Source organism: Mustela nigripes, chromosome 14 (assembly GCF_022355385.1).
Source record: "Mustela nigripes isolate SB6536 chromosome 14, MUSNIG.SB6536, whole genome shotgun sequence".
Classification (NCBI taxonomy): Eukaryota; Metazoa; Chordata; class Mammalia; order Carnivora; family Mustelidae; genus Mustela; species Mustela nigripes.
In genome coordinates, this window is record NC_081570.1 from 72,017,626 (window position 1) to 72,035,956 (window position 18,331).

An 18,331-nucleotide genomic window follows, 5' to 3' on the forward strand; every position below is an offset into this window, starting at 1 on the left:
CTATTTATTTGACAGAGAGAAATCACAAGTAGATGGAGAGGCAGGCAGAGAGAGAGAGAGAGGGAAGCAGGCTCCCTGCTGAGAGCCTGATGCGGGACTCGATCCCAGGACTCTGAGATCATGACCTGAGCCGAAAGCAGCGGCTTAACCCACTGAGCCACCCAGGCGCCCTGCTGGCTCATTTTTATGTTATCCTTATAATAATTAAATCCCCACCTGATTTATATGGGTAATGGGATTTTTGAAGGGGACTGTGTTAACGCTAACAAATACATTAATTTTAAAAATATAGTCTTCTAGTTAGACAATAACTTGACATTCTACCTAAGTCTGTTTTTATGTATCTTAATGAATTTTTGAAGTTTTCTTTATATGTGTCCTATCAACTTCCCATTAAGTTTATCCTTAATTATTATTTTGTTTCTATCTAAAGTGAGATATTTTTCTATTACATTTTGTTGCTTGTATATTATATGTATATCAGAAAACTGATTTTTTAAAATGTCTATTTTAGGTGTTACCTTATATTACTGTATCCCAGAAATTGAAAAATACAGAATTAATGCTTTGGTTTTATAAGTTTTGGGGGATTTATTTAAATTTTCTCTAAATAATAATGTTTTTCTTTCCTTATATGTTCATTTTTGTGTCATATACCACTACACTAACTAAGATTTTTCAAATAATGTTAGACAATATAGTGACAGTTGGCAATGTTATATTGTGGTTCCTATGCTTCTAGTGTTTCCGGATTTCCTAGTAGGTTGGGTGCAGATACAAGATAAGCTACTTTATTTTATTACACAACTATGTTTGACATTACCAGAATGTTTCATTTCAATTAACAAACTTAATTTCTTAGAAAAGTTTTAGATTTACAGAAAAGTTGAACAAAACGTACAGAGTTCCCATATACCACCCTTGTCCAGTTTTCCCTATTATTATTAACATCTTGCATTAGTGTGGTACATTGGTTACAACTGATTAATTGATATTGTGCACCATTACCACTTAAAGTACTATTACTACTTAAAGTCCATAGTTTACATTAGGGTTCACTCTGTGTGAACACAGACACAGTTGTGTGAGTTTTGAGAAATGCATAATATCATGTATCCATCACTACAGCACCATATAAAATAGTTTCACATCTCCCAAATTTCCATTTTCTACCTATTCATCCCTGGTCCTCTACCCCCAACACCTGGCAACCACTGTTCTTTTGTACTGTCTCTATAGTTTTGCCTTTTCCAGAATGTCATGTAGTTGGAATCATATGGTATTTAGACTTTTTAGATTGAGTTTTTTCACTTATCAGGATGCACTTCCTCTGTCTTTTTGTGGCCTTAATAGCTCTTTTTATTGATGAGTAATATTTCATTGTATGGATGCACTACACTTTTTTTATTATTTAACTTCTGAGGACATATCAGTTGCTTCTACTTTGGGTAACTATGAATGAAGCTGCTATAAACATTCATGTGCAGGTTCTCCTGTAGGCATTAAGTTTTCCACTCATTTTGGTAAATACCAAGGAGCATGATTACTGGATCATAATGGTAAGAATGTGTTCAACTTTGTAAACAACTGCCAAATTCTGTTACAAAGTTGCTGTACCATTTACATTCTGTATTACTACCAACAATGAATGAGAACTCCTGTTATTCTAACGGGAATTTCGCTAACATTTGGTATTGTCGGTGCTTTTAGCCATTCATACAAGTGTGTAATGGTGTTATTGTTGTTTAAATTTGCAATTCTCCCTAATGACATATGATGATAAACATATTTCCTTATGCTTCTTTGCCATCTGTAGGTCTTTGGTGTATTGTCCATTCAGATCTGTTGCCCATTTTTTAAATGGATTGTTTGTTTTCTTACTGTTAACTTTTAAGAATTCTTTCTTGTCGCGCTCTCCCGCCTGCAGAGATGACGCAACACCAACACACACACAGGTCGATGCACAAGCTCTTGTTTATTCCCTGGTCGATCTTTCTCCTTCCCCTGCGGGGAAGTTCTCTTGCCTTATATAGGACATAACAGCCAATCACAGAGGTGTTCACGTGACCAGGAGGTATCTGGGGCTCGTAGGCAGTGGTGGCATGTGAGGAGCACGAGGTCACGTGTGGCCAGGGCGGATGTTTTTTAGGCTGTCTGTGCTGCTAGGGCTATGTAGCCAGCGCCATCTTAGGGGCGTGACCCCGACACTTTCCGTATGTTGCATACAAGTCCTTTATTAGATAAGCGTTTTGCAAATGTTTTCTCCCAGGCTGTTACATGTCTTTCAATCTCTTAACATGTCTTTCACAGAGCGGAAGTTTTTAATTTTAATGAAATCCAACTTATCAGTTTTCCATTCATGAATCATGCTTTTGATGTTGTATATAAAGAAGTCATTATCAAATCCAGGGTCAGTGGTATAGAAGTTTCAGCTATACATTTTAATTTAGGTTTATAATCCATCTTGAGTTAATTTTTTTGAAAGGTACAAAGTCTTTGTCTAGATCCTTGTTTTTTGGATTTGCTTTTGTTTTTACATGAATACCTAGCTGTATTAGAACTAGCTGTTGAAAAGTGTTGCCTTGGCAACTTTGTCAAAGATCAGCTGATTATATTTGTAGACTTCTATTTCTGGGCTCACCATTCTGCTCAAATTATCTATTTGTCTATTCCTACTATGCTGTCTTTAATACTATAGTGTTATATTAAGTTCTTCAAGTTGGATAATGTCAGTCCTCTGACTTTGGCCTTCTTCAATATTTGTTGGCTCTTCTGGGCCTTTAGCCTTTCCATGAGAACTTTAGAATTTTGTTATCAATATCCACAAAGTAACTTGCTAATATTTTGACTGGAATTGCATTGGATCTATAGTTGTGACACCCTAACAATATTTACTCTACCTGTCCATTAACACAAAATATCTCTCCATTTATTTAGATCTTCTTTTATTTCTTTAATCAGTTTTGTAGTTTTCCTCACATATATTATGTGTAAATTTTGTTAGATTCATACCTATATCTTTTTAAATTTTTGATGCTAATGTAAATGCTGTTGTGTTTTAAATTTCAGATTCTAATTGCTTATTGCTGGTATATAGGAAATCAACTGACTTTCGTCTATCAGTCTTGTATCCTGATCCTGTAAACTTGTTGTAATTGCTTTTTAGTTCCAGGAGTGGGTTTTTATTGGTCAATTGTTTGGTGTTTTCCACATAGTGAAAATACCTACTATCTTTGTTACTGTTTTTTATTTGTTGCTCATTTCCTTTTTTTTTTTCTTTGTCTTCTGCTCTTTTTTAACTGTGAATTTTAATTGATTCAATTTTCTCTTATTTTGTCATATCATTTACACTTCTTTTAAAAGAATTTTAGTGGTTTCTACAGAGTTTGTAATGTATATTTATAGTTAATCCAAGTTAAATCACTATATTTATCCGTAAGGTATGAGATTAAATACACTGCTGTGATTATTTTGCACAGACTACCTATTCTAATAATTAAGAAAAAAAAAAGATTTGATATTACTTTTATGTATTCCTTCTAAAGTTCTTCCAGTCTTCTCTCCTAGATTCTCATCTATATCACTTTTTTTCTCTCTGAAGAATTTCATTTAACATTTTTTTATAAGGCTGTTCTACTGGTGACAAATTCTGTCAGTTTTTGCTTGTTTGGGAAAGTTTATTTATACTTCACTTTTAAATTCCCAGTCTGAAATTTCAAAATCTCTGCTATATCTGAGTCTGTTCCTGATGCTTGCTTTGTCTCTTCAGACTGTTTTTCCCCTTTTAGCATGCCCTGTAATGTTTTTGTTGAAAGTCAAACATGGTATATAAGGTAAAAGGGTCTGAGGTGAATAGGCCTTCAGTAGTATAAGGTTGCAAGTTACCTGTTTGGGAACTAGGCTGTGTTCACTGTTTGCTGCACTATGGTGTCAGAAGCTAAATTTCCTGCTAGTGTCATTGTCTTTGTCTTGTCTGTTGTCTTCAGGCTTTCCCAGAGATGTCTTAAATAGGGTTTGGGTCTGCAGTTCTTTTAGCTGTAATCCCCAGTTGTTATACAGGAGCCCTATTCATCTGATGGTAAGTTTCAAGAGGGGTAGAATCACTCTATAGTTTTATAATTAGGTCTCAGTCTTTCAGTGAGCCTGAGTGCGGGTATTTTCTTTCCCCCATGTCTGAGACTAGAAGCATCTAGGGTTGGAGAATTGCTCTTCTTCCAAGTTCAGTAACTTTTTGCTTTGGCAAAAACCCAAATCAGTTAGTCTCAGATAAACCGATTTCCCTTTCCCGATTTCCCTTTGTTAAGGAGAGCAGAATGTTCTGAGTGTATTTCAAAATGGTTACTTTTCCCAACCCACTGCTAGAAGAAAAAACATGTATGTCCCTGAACTTTACAGAGAGAACCTACCAGGTCCCCTAGTGGTAAAACTCAGAGACATGTGGGGTCTTGCCTTGGATGGGGTTCCCTCTTGGTTTTTTAATATTTATGATAGTCTAAATTGTGTCTTAAGCAATTTGCCAACTTTATATTGACAAATATAATTATAGTTAAATGTGTTCCTACCATTCAGCTATGGCCTTCTCCTTGCGGTAAGATGTGGTTCTCTACATCTTCCTGTCTGTCTCCCAAGTTTTCAGGCAACAGTTGGTTCTCTGACCTCAATGATCTAAAAAGAGTTGTTGATTTACAGTTTGCTCAGCTTTTTCTTTGTTGTAAGAAGGGGGATGACAGCTTCCAAGCTCCTTACAATTAAGACCAGAAACTATTTTACTACAATTTTTAACAAAACAAAAATAGTTAAATTTTATTGAGTATGTGTTTTTAGCATTTTCCATACTATATCTGTAATATGTTATATTATGGGTTTCTTAATATTAAGTAATTTTTGTCTTTTTGTAATTCTTCTTATACTTCCTTTTTCTTTTTTTTTCATTTATTTATTTTCAGCATAACAGTATCATTATTTTTTCACCACACCCAGTGCTCCATGCAATCTGTGCCCTCTATAATACCCACCACCTGGTACCCCGATCTCCCACTCCCCCACTACTTCAAACCCCTCAGATTGTTTTTCAGAGTCCATAGTCTCTCATGATTCACCTCCCCTTCCAATTTACTCCAACCCCCTTCTCTCTAACTCCCCATGTCCTCCATCTTTTTGTTATGCTCCACAAATAAGTGAAACCATATGATAATTGACTCTCTCTGCTTGACTTATTTCACTCAGCATAATCTCTTCCAGTCTCGTCCATGTTGCTACAAAAGTTGGGTATTCATCCTTTCTGATGGAGGCATAATACTCCATAGGGGTATATGGACCTCATCTTCCTTATCCATTCATCCGTTGAAGGGCATCTTGGTTCTTTCCACAGTTTGGTGACCGTGGCCATTGCTGCTATAAACATTGGGGGTACAGATGGCCCTTCTTTTCATTACATCTGTATCTTTGGGGTAAATACCCAGAAGTGCAATGGCAGGGTCATAGGGAAGTTCTATTTTTAATTTCTTGAGGAATCTCCACACTGTTCTCCAAAGAGGCTGCACCAACTTGCATTCCCACCATCAATGTAAGAGGGTTCCCCTTTCTCTGCATCCCCTCCAATACATGTTGTTTCCTGTCTTGCTAATTTTGGACATTCTAACTGGTGTAAGGTGATATCTCAATGTGGTTTAAATTTGAATCTCCCTGATGGCTAGTGATGATGAACATTTTTTCATGTGTCTGATAGCCATTTGTATGTCTTTATTGGAGAAGTTTCTGTCCATATCTTCTGCCCATTTTTTGATATGATTGTCTGTTTTGTGTGTGTTGAGGAGTTCATTATAGATCCTGGATATCAACCTTTTGTCTGTACTGTCATTTGCAAATATCTTCTCCCGTGGGTTGCCTCTTTGTTTTCTTGACTGTTTCGGTTGTTGTGCGGAAGCTTTTGATTTTGATGAAGTCCCAAAAGTTCATCTTCGCTTTTGTTTCCTTTGCCTTTGGAGACATATCTTGAAAGAAGTTGCTGTGGCTGATATCGAAGAGATTACTGCCTATGTTCTCCTCTAGGCTTCTGATGGATTCCTGTCTCACGTTGAGGTCTTTTATCCATTTTGAGTTTATCTTTGTGTACGGTGTAAGAGAATAGTCGAGTTTCATTCTTCTACATATAGCTGCCCAGTTTTCCCAGCACCATTTATTGAAGAGACTCTTTTTTCCACTGTATATTTTTTCCTGTTTTGTCAAAGATTAATTGACCATAGAGTTGAGGGTCCATATCTGGGCTCTCTACTCTGTTCCACTGGTCTATGTTTCTGTTTTTATGCCAGTACCATGCTGTCTTGATGATCACAGCTTTGTAGTAAAGCTTGAAATCAGGTAACGTGATGCCCCCAGTTTTATTTTTGTTTTTCAACATTTCCTTAATGATTCGGGGACTCTTCTGATTCCATACAAATTTTTGGATTATTTGCTCCAGCTCTTTGAAGAATACTGGTGGAATTTTGATCGGAATAGCATTAAAAGTATAGATTGCTCTAGGCAGTATAGACATTTTAACAATGTTTATTCTTCTAATCCAAGAGCATGGAATGGTCTTCCATCTTTTTGTGTCTTCTTCAATTTCTTTCATGAGTGTTCTGTAGTTCCTTGAGTACAGAACCTTTACCTCTTTGGTTAGGTTTATTCCCAGGTATCTTATTTTTCTTTCATTTCATTCACTTAATTCTTTATACGTGTATTTTAATTTTACTTGATTTTTTGGGTATTTATCTTTAGTTTTTTCTGCGGGTGCTATTTTTGTCTGATTTTAGCACTGTCAAAATTCTAAGGAGACACTGATCTTTTATCTTTTGCTTCTAGAACTATTGCTATTTTTTATATCTTCGTAAGTAATTTAATGTCCGGGTTTATCACATACTTTTAATTAATCTGAGAATCCTGCTGATCTTTCAAGGTAAGTGGACGTGACTTCTAACATTTCAACTAAGGAAGTGTACCTAGAAAATAATTTTTAAACTGGAGGGTAGAGTGTAAAGCAAATTTATCAAGAATTGATTTTTTAGAAACTACAGCATTCCCCTCATATTCCTCTTTAAAGGCAGTGTTCAATGTTTAAAGATACCAAAAATATTTATTTGGATCAGCCAAAAACTTAGGAATCACTTTACATATAGAAATCAATTTCCTCTTGATTTTATACTCCTTTTGAATCTTTTATATCTATCCACTTTTCTCTGTTAATCAAAAACATTCTACCATCTCTTAATTGGATCACAACAGAAAGCAGGGCTTATCCACTCTTAGTCCTTTCCAATTTGAATGATCTCTACAAAACAATAATATGATCATAAAACTAGTACTATCTCTTTAACAATATCCTTTTGTATTTATGATAAAAGTACAAATCCTTGGGATTAGGGCCCACAAAACTACCTGTGTTGCCCCTGCTTCCTTTTCCAGCCTCATCTTACACTTACTTCCCACCTGACTCTCTGTGCCATTGCTGTGCTAGCCTTCTTTTAGATCTTCAAATAAATATGTGGAACTTCCTCTCAGTTCATGACTTCTCTCCGAAATAACCTCTCCCCATCTTTGCCTAAGTAACTACTATTCATCCTTCATATCCTAGCTCAAATACTTCTCCTCTGGAAGACTTTCTTAAGTATAGTTTCTCTGTTATACATTCTTTTAGAATTGAATTCCTATACTTCACAGCATTTATCTTAGTTTGTAATTTTCCATTTATCTCCATGATAATTCAATTAGTATATATTTCTATCATTAGACTGAAATCTCCATACTTACCAGTACATTCCAATGCAGGTACTTAATAAATATTTGTTGATTGAATGAATGGACAACTATCTAAATCCCAGTATTTGCATTGCTATGAGCAAACTAATTTTGAAAAATTGGGGAGAAAGAGACAACTCTAATAGCTGCTGACTATAGAAAAGAAGTAGTCCTCTCTATTTTATTATTCTCAAAGTATAAATATGTTTTAACATCATTTCTGTGTCCTTCATTTTACCAATTTGCTTCTTTTCTTTTCTTTAATTTAACCAGGCAGCTCAAATATATGAAACAAAGCCCATGATATCCATTACTAACTGATTTATATTTTATTTTCCAGCCCCACTGACTCCAGTGACTTGAATGTTAATTTTTAGGTGCTGTTAAACTATTTAGTTGTTTATGCCTACAGTAACAAATCTTTTCTTATTTAAAGCCTGATATTGTCTCTGCTGATGACCTAGATCTTTTGACATATTTTACTGAAATGTGTTCCTCACTAAGATTAAGTTAACTTCCATTGCATTTCACTTCATCTAATATTACTGGCTAAGCAACTATGCTTTTTGTATATAACCTTTTGTCAATTCAGTTTAATAACCTGAACACTAAGTAGATCCAAGATGCTATGCATTACACCAGACATGATTGCAAAGATGAGAGAAATGGTCTCTAACTTCAAAGAGCTAGAAATTTTTTCAAAGAGATATTTAAGTAAATAATGCTAAATAAAGTTGCATTATTTTTGGTCAAATAAATATTAGGATTGGGATGGCAAGAGGTATAAAACAGGGAGAGAACCAAAAGGAGTTCAGTTTAATAAAATCAATACCATATCTAAAATTCTTCATTTGGAAAGAATTAGATATACAGTCAAATCTTTACTTATTGCTTGGAGAGTTTATACCATAGGTTAAAGGAGGAAATTCTTACCATTTGGTAAGAATACCTCTTTGTTACATTTTCCACTTGCTACAAGCTAAATGAATTATGTAAAGGCCACCTGTAAACCTTTGGGTCAATTAATAGATAAGATCAACCCATTAGAGTTTGAAAGACTATATTGTATTATAAGTCTTACAAGCATGTTATAGCATATTACATCTGATACCATTAACCCGAAGAATGACTTCATACGCAATAAAGAATAAGTTGTGAGAAAGTTGGTGTGACAAAAATCTTTCCTTTTCATAATCATTTTCCATGGAAATTTTATAATTGAATCATATTTATAAAATCATGATGTAAGTTTTTCATTATTGATATACCAGAATTTCTATGTTTGTATATTTAGACCCATCAGATGTAGAGTTTGGCTCCTTTGTGAGGTATTTTATTACAGAGTTGGCCTCAAAAATATGATTCTGTGTGTCTGTGACAGTATAATATAGTCATTTAAGAACAGCAAGCCATTCACAAAGAAAATTTCTGCAAGCCAATAAAACAGAGCTATCATTGTTTAAAATAGAAATAGGTAAAATCTTAGCAGTTCCAAAAAAACAGGACCAAATCTGGCTATATGAGATCCGGAAGGTACTAAAACTATATTTCCAGCAAAATATTTTCTGTATAATTAGGTGTCCATGATAAATGTTGCTTTCAAAAATGTACCAGTCACAGCACAAGGGGGCAATAACAGAAAAGTAAATGTATATTATGAGAAAAATATAATTAGAAATGTATAAAGATAAACTTACTGGTTCTCCTTCAAGTCCTCTTTCTCCTGTACTTCCAGGGGGTCCTTGTAAACCCTGAATAAACAAAGGCAAAATCTGAAGAAAAAGAGATGCTTGAAAATATTTTACTTTCCTTATTTCAGCTTTCCTTTATAATCCTCCTACCTAATTTTTCTGTCTACCTCTATTCTCTCTTTTCTTTTTGTGGTAAAATATACATAACAACATAAAATACACAATTTTAACAGAGTTCAAATGTGTAGTTTTATGGCATTAAGTACCTTTGCATTATTACACTACTATCATCACGATCTATTTTCAGAACTTTTCATCTTCCCAGACTGAAATTCCATACCCATTAAGTAACACCCTTTCCCCCTTCGTGGTTCTCCTGGCAACCACCATTCTGCATTCTCCCTCTAATTTGACTACTCTAGGTGCCCTAAGTAAGTAGAGTTATGCTACATTTTTTCTTTTGTGTCTGGCTTATTTCACTTGGCATGATGTCTTCAAGTTTCACCAATATTGGAGAGGAGGAAGATGTCAGTAGAATAGGAGGATCCCAGACTTCCCTTGACCCCAAATACAACAAGGTCACTATCACATCATCCTAAATATCCCAGAAATTGACCTGAATACTGACAGAACAAACTCCACAACTAAAGGGAGAAAAGAAGCACCACTGAAGGTAGGAAATGCAGAGACATGGTTTAGTGGGGAAGCAAGTCTTGACTGCTGTGAAAGGGAAGGAACTATGGTTGTGGAGAAGGGTGAGACAGAGGAGTACACAGTGGACTACAAAAAGAGAATGATTCCCCATAGCTATTGGCTTGGAAAATGAGAAGGGCTGAATTCTGTGAGTTCTTGCAGCCAGTGGGGCTCAAATCCTAGTTTTAAAGTCTAGCAGGCTTGGCTGGGATAGAGCCTAAAAGGCACTGTGCTGCTCTTGGACAGAAGGCAGGCAAACCACCTGGGAGTATACAACATGGAAACAACAATCTGAATAGTGCTTGGGGCACACAGTAGAGGAGATTATATACTCTTTATAGAGCAGATCCCTGAGAGGCAGTATTCAAGGACACCTCTAGGGGAACAAAGAAGCTAGCCAACACCATTTCCCTCCCCTTCCCCCAGTATAAATACAGCATCATCTGCGGGAAGCAGTGCAATGCTGGCACTTGCTGCCTAATGATATGTTTACAATAGCCCCCCCCCCCCCCCCACAGCACTCTGGTGGAACTGACTGCCTTTCTCAGTCATGCTTGCCTCAGTCCCAGCACGACAGCACATATCTCTGTTCATACCACATCTCCCAACCAGAGAGTCTGGCAGAGCCTCAGTTCTGGTCTCATTTCACAAGCAGACCAGAGCATACCTAGTTAAAACTTACCACATTCAGGCAAAGAACCAAGCACTGTCCACATTAGACAAAAGGGGCCTCTGCAGATGGCTGGCCTGAAGGATAGAGCAGCCAAAGCACAACAGCAGAGGACATACAGCATGGACTGGAGAAACTCCCTGAAGTGCCAGGCTCGGGTACTACATGAGTTCTTTTTCATAAGGCCATTACTTTCAGAAACAGATGACATAACTGGCTTTTCTAACACAGAGAAGAAGGCAGACATTTAGACAAAATGAGAAGACATAGGAATTTATCGCAGATGAAAGAACAAGATAAAATCATGGCATGAGATCTAAGCAAAACATATATAAGTAACATTCCTGATGGAGAACTTAAAGCAATGATCATAAGGATACTCACTGGACTTGAGAAAAGAATGGAAGACATCAGTGAGACCCTTACCACAGAGATAAAGTTAAAAAAAAAAAATGAATCAAAGATGAAGAGTGCAATAAATGAGACTAGAAACATACTTGATGCAATGAATATCACTTTGGAAGAAGCAGAGGAACAAGTTAATGCCCTAGAAGACAAAATAATGGAAAGCAATGAAGTTGAACAAAAGAGAGAAAGAATTATGCAAAACAAGCATACAGTTATGGAACTCAGTGACTCCATCAAATAAATAACATTTGTATTACAGGAGTCCCAGAAGAAGAAGAGAGAGAAAAGGGTGCAGAAAATTTATTTGGAGAAATAATAGCTGAAAACTTCCCTAATCTGGGGTAGGAAACAGACATCCAGATCTAGGAGGCACAGAGAACCCCCATCAAAATAAAAAAAAGCAGGCCCACACCAAGACAATTACTAAATTGCAAAATTTAGTAATAAATAAAAAAAATCTTAAAAGCAGCAAGACAGAAGAAGTCTAATTTAAATTACAAGGGAAAATCCATAAGGCCAGCAGGAGATTTCTCAACAGAAATTTGGCAAGCAGGAAGAAAGAGGCATGATGTATTCAAAGTGTTGAATGGGAAAAATCTGAAGCCAAGAATACTCTTCCTAGCAAGGCTATCATTCATCATAGAAGGAGAGATAAAGAGTATCCTAAATAAATGAAAACGAAAGGAATTCATGACCACTAACCCAGCCCTGCAAGAACTATTTAAAGGGACTCTGAGTGAAAAACCAAAAGTCACAATATGAAACACAAAATCAGTAAAAATGAATATTTTTGTAAAAAATTAGTCAAGGAACTCAGAAAAAAGGATACAAAATATAACAACATATACCTAAAACATGGGAAGGACAGAAGAAAAAAGGGGTTCAAACTTAAATTACCATCACATTAATACAAACTTCTATATGCAGAAGAGGTTATTTATAAACCTAATGGTAATCATATATCAAACACCAGTAAGATTCATGCAAAGAACAAAAACAAAGAAATTCAAATATATCACTATCAATATATCAGCAAATGATGACAGAGAGGAAAGCAAGAGAGGATCAGAGAAAATCTCTAGAAACAATTACAAGATAAGTAATAAAATGACAATAATTATGAATTTACCAATAATTGCCTTGAATGTAAATAGATTAAAGAATCAAAGACAGAGTGTCAGAATGGATTAAAAAAAAAACCCAAAACCAAGACCTATGTATATGCTGCCTACAGAGACTCATTTTAGACCTGAAGACATCTGCAGATTAAAAGTGAGGGAATAGAGAAATATTTATCATGCAAAAGGATGTTAAAAAAGCCAAAGAAATAATACTTGGACACTACATGGACAAACTAGACTTTAGAGCAAAGACTGTACCAAGAAACAAGGAAGGACACTATATAATCATAAAGGAGATAATCCAACAAGAAGATATAACAATTGTAAATATTTATGCACCTAAAGTGGGAGCACCTAAATATTTGAAAAGATAACAAAGATAAAGGAATTAATCAATAATAACACAATAACAGTAAGAGACTTTTAACACCCCACTTACATCAATAGATAGATGATCTAAACAGAAAATCAACAAGGGAACAATGGCTTTGAATGACACACTAGACCAGATGGATTTAACAGATATATTCAGAACATTCCATTCTTAAACAGCAGAATACACATTCTTTTCAAGTGCACATGGAACATTCTCCAGAATAGATCATGTATTAGGTCACACACCAATACGAGAAAGATTCAAGTTATACCATGCATCTTTTCTGACCACAACACTATGAGACTAGAAGTCAATTACAAGAAGAAATTTGGAAAGGTCAAATACATGGAGGTTAAAAAACATGCTACCAAACAATGAATGGGTCAGCCGGGGAATACAAGAAGAAATGAAAAAGTACGTGGAAACAAATAAAAATGAAAACAGAATGGTCCAAAACCTTTGGGATGCAGTAAAAGCAGGCTTAAGAGGGAAGTGTTTAGCAATACAGACCTACCTCAGGAAGGAAGAAACATCTCAAATAAACACCCTAACCTTATACCTAAAGGAGTTAGAAAAAGAGCTCCAAAGCCTAAAGCCAGCAGAAAGAAAGCAATAATAAAGATCAGAGTAGAAATAAATGATATAGGAACTAAAAAGACAATAGAACAGATCGATGGAAACAGGAGGTGGTTCTTTGAAAAAAAAAAAAAAAATCAGTAAAACTGAAAAATCCCAGCCAAATTTATCAAGACGAAAAGAGAATAGGCCCAGATAAATAAAATCACAAATGAGAAAGGAGAAATGACAACCAACACCACAGAAATACAAATAATTTATAAAAGAATATTATATAAACAATATGCCCCAAAAATTGGACAATCTAAAAAATGGATAAATTCATAGAAACAAATAAGCTATCAAAACTGAAACAGGAAAATACAGAAAACTTGAACAGACCAGCAACCAGCAAAGAAATTGAATCAATAACCAAAATGTCCCCCAAAGGTTTCACTTACTTGTGGAGCATAAGGAATAACATGGAGGACACTAGGAAAAGGAAAGGAAAAGTGAATTGGGATAAAACAAAGGGGGAGATGAAGTTTGAGAGACTGTGGACTCTGAGAAACAAACAGGGTTCTGGAGGGAAGGGTGGTAGGGGGATGGATGAGCCTGGTGGTGGGTATTAAGAAGGTCATGTATTGCATGGAGCACTGGGTGTGATGCATAAACAATGAATCTTGGAGCACTGAAAAAAATAAAATAAAATAAAGATGTTAAAAAAAAAAATCCCCCCAAAACTAACATCCAGGACCAGGTAGCTTCACAGCTGAATTCCACTTAAAGAAGAGTTAATACCTATTCTTCACAAACTATTCCAAAAATAGATAAGGAATGAAAATCTCCAAATTTATTCTGTGAGGCCAGCAATACCCTGGTACAAAAACCAGATAAAAACACTGTAAAAAAAGGATCTTAGACCAATATTTCTGCTGAACATAGATGCAAAAATCCTCAACATAATACTAACAAATCAAAACCAACAATACATTTTAAAAATCATTCACCACCATCAAGTGGGATTTATTCCCGGGTTGCAAGGGTGGTTCAATATTCATAAATCAGTCAACATGATACATCACTTTAATAAAAGAAAGGATAAGAACCAGATGATCAATGCAATAGATGCCGAAAAAGCATTTGACAAGTACAACATCCATTCATGATAAAAACCCTAACAAAGTAGGTTTAGAGGGAACAAACCTCAACACAATAAAGGCCATATATAAAAAATCCACAGCTAATATCCTTATGGGGAGAAACTGAGAGCCTTTTCCCTATGGACAGGAACAAGACAGGGATGTCCTCTCTCATCACTTCTATTCAACACAGTACTGGACTCCTAATCATTGCAGTCAGCCACCACAAAGAAGTAAAAGATATCTAAATTGACAAGGAGTAAGTAAAATTTTCACTATTTGCAGATGACATGATACTATACATAGAAAACACAAAAGATTTTCACCAAAAAACTCCTAGAACTGACAAATGAGTTCAGTAAAGTCACAGGACACAAAAATCAACATACAGAAATCTGTTGTATTTCAATACCCCAATAATGAGGCATCAGAAAGAGAAATTAAGAAATCAATCCTATTTACAACTATACCAAAAACATAGGATACCTAGGAATAAACCTAACCAAAGAGGTGAAGGACCTGTACTCTGAAAACTATAAAAGATTGGTGAAAGAAATTGAAGACGACAAAAAGTAATGGAAAGACATTCCATGCTCATGGATTGGAAGAACAAATACTGTTAAAATGTGAATACTATACAAAAGCAAGCTACACATTTAATGCAATCACATCAAAATACCAACAACATATTTCACAGGGCTAGAACCAATAATCCTAAAATTTGTACAGCACACAAAATAGACCAGATACCCAAAGCAATCTTGAAAAAGAAAAGCAAAGCTGGAGGCATCACAATTCTAGACCCTCAAATTATATTACAAAGCTGTAGTAATCAAAGCAGTATGGTACTGGCACAATAATAACCATGTGGATCAACGCAACAGAATGGAAAACCCAGAACCCATAATTATATGGTCAATTAATCTGCAACAAAGCAGGAAAGAATGTCTGATGGGAAAAAGTATCCTTACTAAATGGAATTGGGAAAACTAGATAGCAACCAAAAGAATGAAATGACCACTTTCTTACACTGTATATAAAAATAAATTAAGGACTGAAATGTGAGACACAGAACCATAAACACCCCAGAAAAGCACAGACGCAGTAACAGTCCACTTCTTTGACACAGACTGTAGTTACATCTTTCTAGATATGTCTCTTGAGGCAAAGGAAACAAAAGCAAATATGAACTATTGGGACTTCTTCAAAATAAGAAGTTTCTGCACAGCAAAGAGAACAATCAACAAAGCTAAGAGGAAACCTAAGGAACGGGAGAAGATATTTGCAAATGACATATCTGATAAAGGATTAGTATCCAAAATATATAAAGAACTTATAAAATACATAAAGAACTTATAAAACTCAACACCCCAAATAATTCAGTTAAAAAATGGGCAGAAGACATGAATCGATTTTTAAAATTTTTTTTTACTTTTTTATTAACATAAAATGTATTATTAGCCCCAGGGGTACAGGTCTGTGAATCGCCAGGTTTACACACTTCACAGCATTCACCATAGCACATACACTCCCCAATGTCCATAACCCCACCACCCTCGCCCTACCCTCCCCCCTCCCCGGACCCTGTTTGTTTTGTGAGATAGATTAAGAGTCTTTTATGGTTTGTCTCCCTCCCGATCCCATCTTGTTTCATTTAATGAATCGATATTTTTCAAAGAAGACATACAGATGGTCAACAAATACATGAAAAGATGCTCAACATCACTTATCATCAGGGAAACACAAATCAAAACTACCATAACTACCTCACTCTCGTGACAGCCAGAATGGCTAAAACTGAATATAGGAAACAAGGTGCTGGTGAGGATGTGGAGAAAGAGGAAACCTCTTGCAGTGTTGGTGGGGGTGCAAACTGGTGCAGCCACTGTGAAAAGGGTATATGCTATGGTGAGCACTGTGAACTGCATACGACTGATGAATCACAGACATGTACCCAGAAAACAAATAATACATTATATGTTAATTAAAAAAAACAGTATGGAGGTTCCTCAAAAAGTAAAAAATAGAACTATCCTTTATCCAGCAGTCACACTACTAGGTATCTACCCAAAGAATAAAAAAATTAATTCAAAAATATTAATTCAAAAGTTTGTAACAGGATTACCTATAATAGCCAAGATACGGAATCAGGCCAAGTATCCACCCACTGATGAATGGATAAAGAAAATGTGGCACATACACATACACACACACATACATACATACATACCTATACATATTTGTGTGTGTGCATATATATATATATAAATTATATACATTTATATATTTATTTCTTCAAAAAGAATGAAATCTTGACATTTGCAATGACATGTATGGAGCTAGAGAGTATTATGCTAAGTGAAATAAGTAACTCAGAGAAAGACAGATACCATATGATTTTACTCATATGTGGAATCTTAGAAACAAAACAAGCAAGCAAAGTGGCGGTGGGGGGAAGAGAGAGACAAATCAAGAAAGAGATTCTAAACTATAGAGAACAAATTGGGGGTTACCAGAAGGAAGATGGGAGAGGTATGGGTTAAACAGGTGATGGGGATTAAGGAGTGCACTTATGATGGGCACCTGGTAATGTATGGAAGTGTTGAATCACTAAATTTTACACCTGAAACTAACATTATACTGTATGTTAATTAAGGGAATTGAAATTAAAAATTTTAAAAAGCTTTCTTCATTTTTAAAGTTCAATAATATTCTATTGTATATATATATTACATTTTGTATATCCTTTCATCCATCAGTGGACACTTGGGTTTTCTACCTTTTGGCTATTGTGAATACTGTGCCTGTAAACACTATAAAAGTGTTAGTTTCTAAGTCCCTGCTTTCCAATTCTTTGGGTTATAAATCTAAAGTGGAATTGATGAATCACATAGCAATAGTATGTTTAACTGTTTGAGGAACCACCAAACTGTTTTCCATAGTAACCTCACCATTTTACATTCCTGTCAGCAATGTACAAGAGCTCCAGTTTTTCAACATCTTTGCCAATGTCAGTTACTTTCTGTGTGTATACATGTTTTGCTTTGTTTTTCTTTAATAACAGCTGTCCTAATTGGTAAGAAGTGGTATCTCATTGTAGCTTCAATTTGTATTTCTCTAGTGTCTAGTGAGTGATACTGAGTATCTTTTCATGTGCTTATTGGCCATTTTTATGTTCTTTGCAGAAATGTTTATTCAAGTCCTCATTTTTTGCTCATTTTTTTTTTCATCAAGTTGTCTTTGCTGTAGTTGAGTTGTAGGAGTTCCTTATAGCTATCACTATTCCCTATTTAATTCTGGCTCATACACAGAGACAATGATACAGAATTTTTATACCTTTATAATTTTATACCTTTATAATTTTATACCTTTATACTTTTAATATTGATTAAAATGGTTTCTTTCTCTAAAAATAACAATCTTGTGATATGTTAGTAAGTATAACTTACGTCCTTAAAACCTGGTAAGGTAAGGCACAGAAGTCTCGGAACCAAGCTGACCAGAAATGACTAAAACACTCTAATATCCTTTATTTTCCTCTATTTTTACACCATGCCATCCACAGTACCATTAAATTGAGTCTTAGAAGTGGGGGGATATTCTAAAATGGTATATAAAACTAAATCAAATTCTAAATTCTCTTTGATTATCCCATTTAAAGATTTACTGAGAATGTACCATGTGCCAGACACTGATGACTCTTAATGATATAGAAAATACTGCCATTCTCTATTTGCTATTTGTCTGTTTTATATTATTGACCTTGAGAAGGCTGGCAAATATACAGTGGTCAAAATCACTATTTTATATTAAAACTAAAAACTAAGAAAAATATGATATTAAATTGGAAGTAAAGATATAAAATATTTCTAGCAACATAAAACTTTCTAAGTTATAGC

At 35.1% G+C, this 18,331-nt stretch overlaps 1 protein-coding gene across 1 annotated transcript in view; it reads right to left on the reverse strand.

Annotated features, from left to right (window-relative positions):
• Positions 1-18,331, reverse strand: part of COL24A1 (collagen type XXIV alpha 1 chain) — a 379,684-nt gene that overhangs the window by 135,826 nt on the left and 225,527 nt on the right. Inside the window, exon 31 of the mRNA XM_059377096.1 lies at positions 9,474-9,527. Coding sequence (XP_059233079.1) covers positions 9,474-9,527 — 54 coding nt within the window. The remainder of the gene's footprint in view (positions 1-9,473; positions 9,528-18,331) is intronic.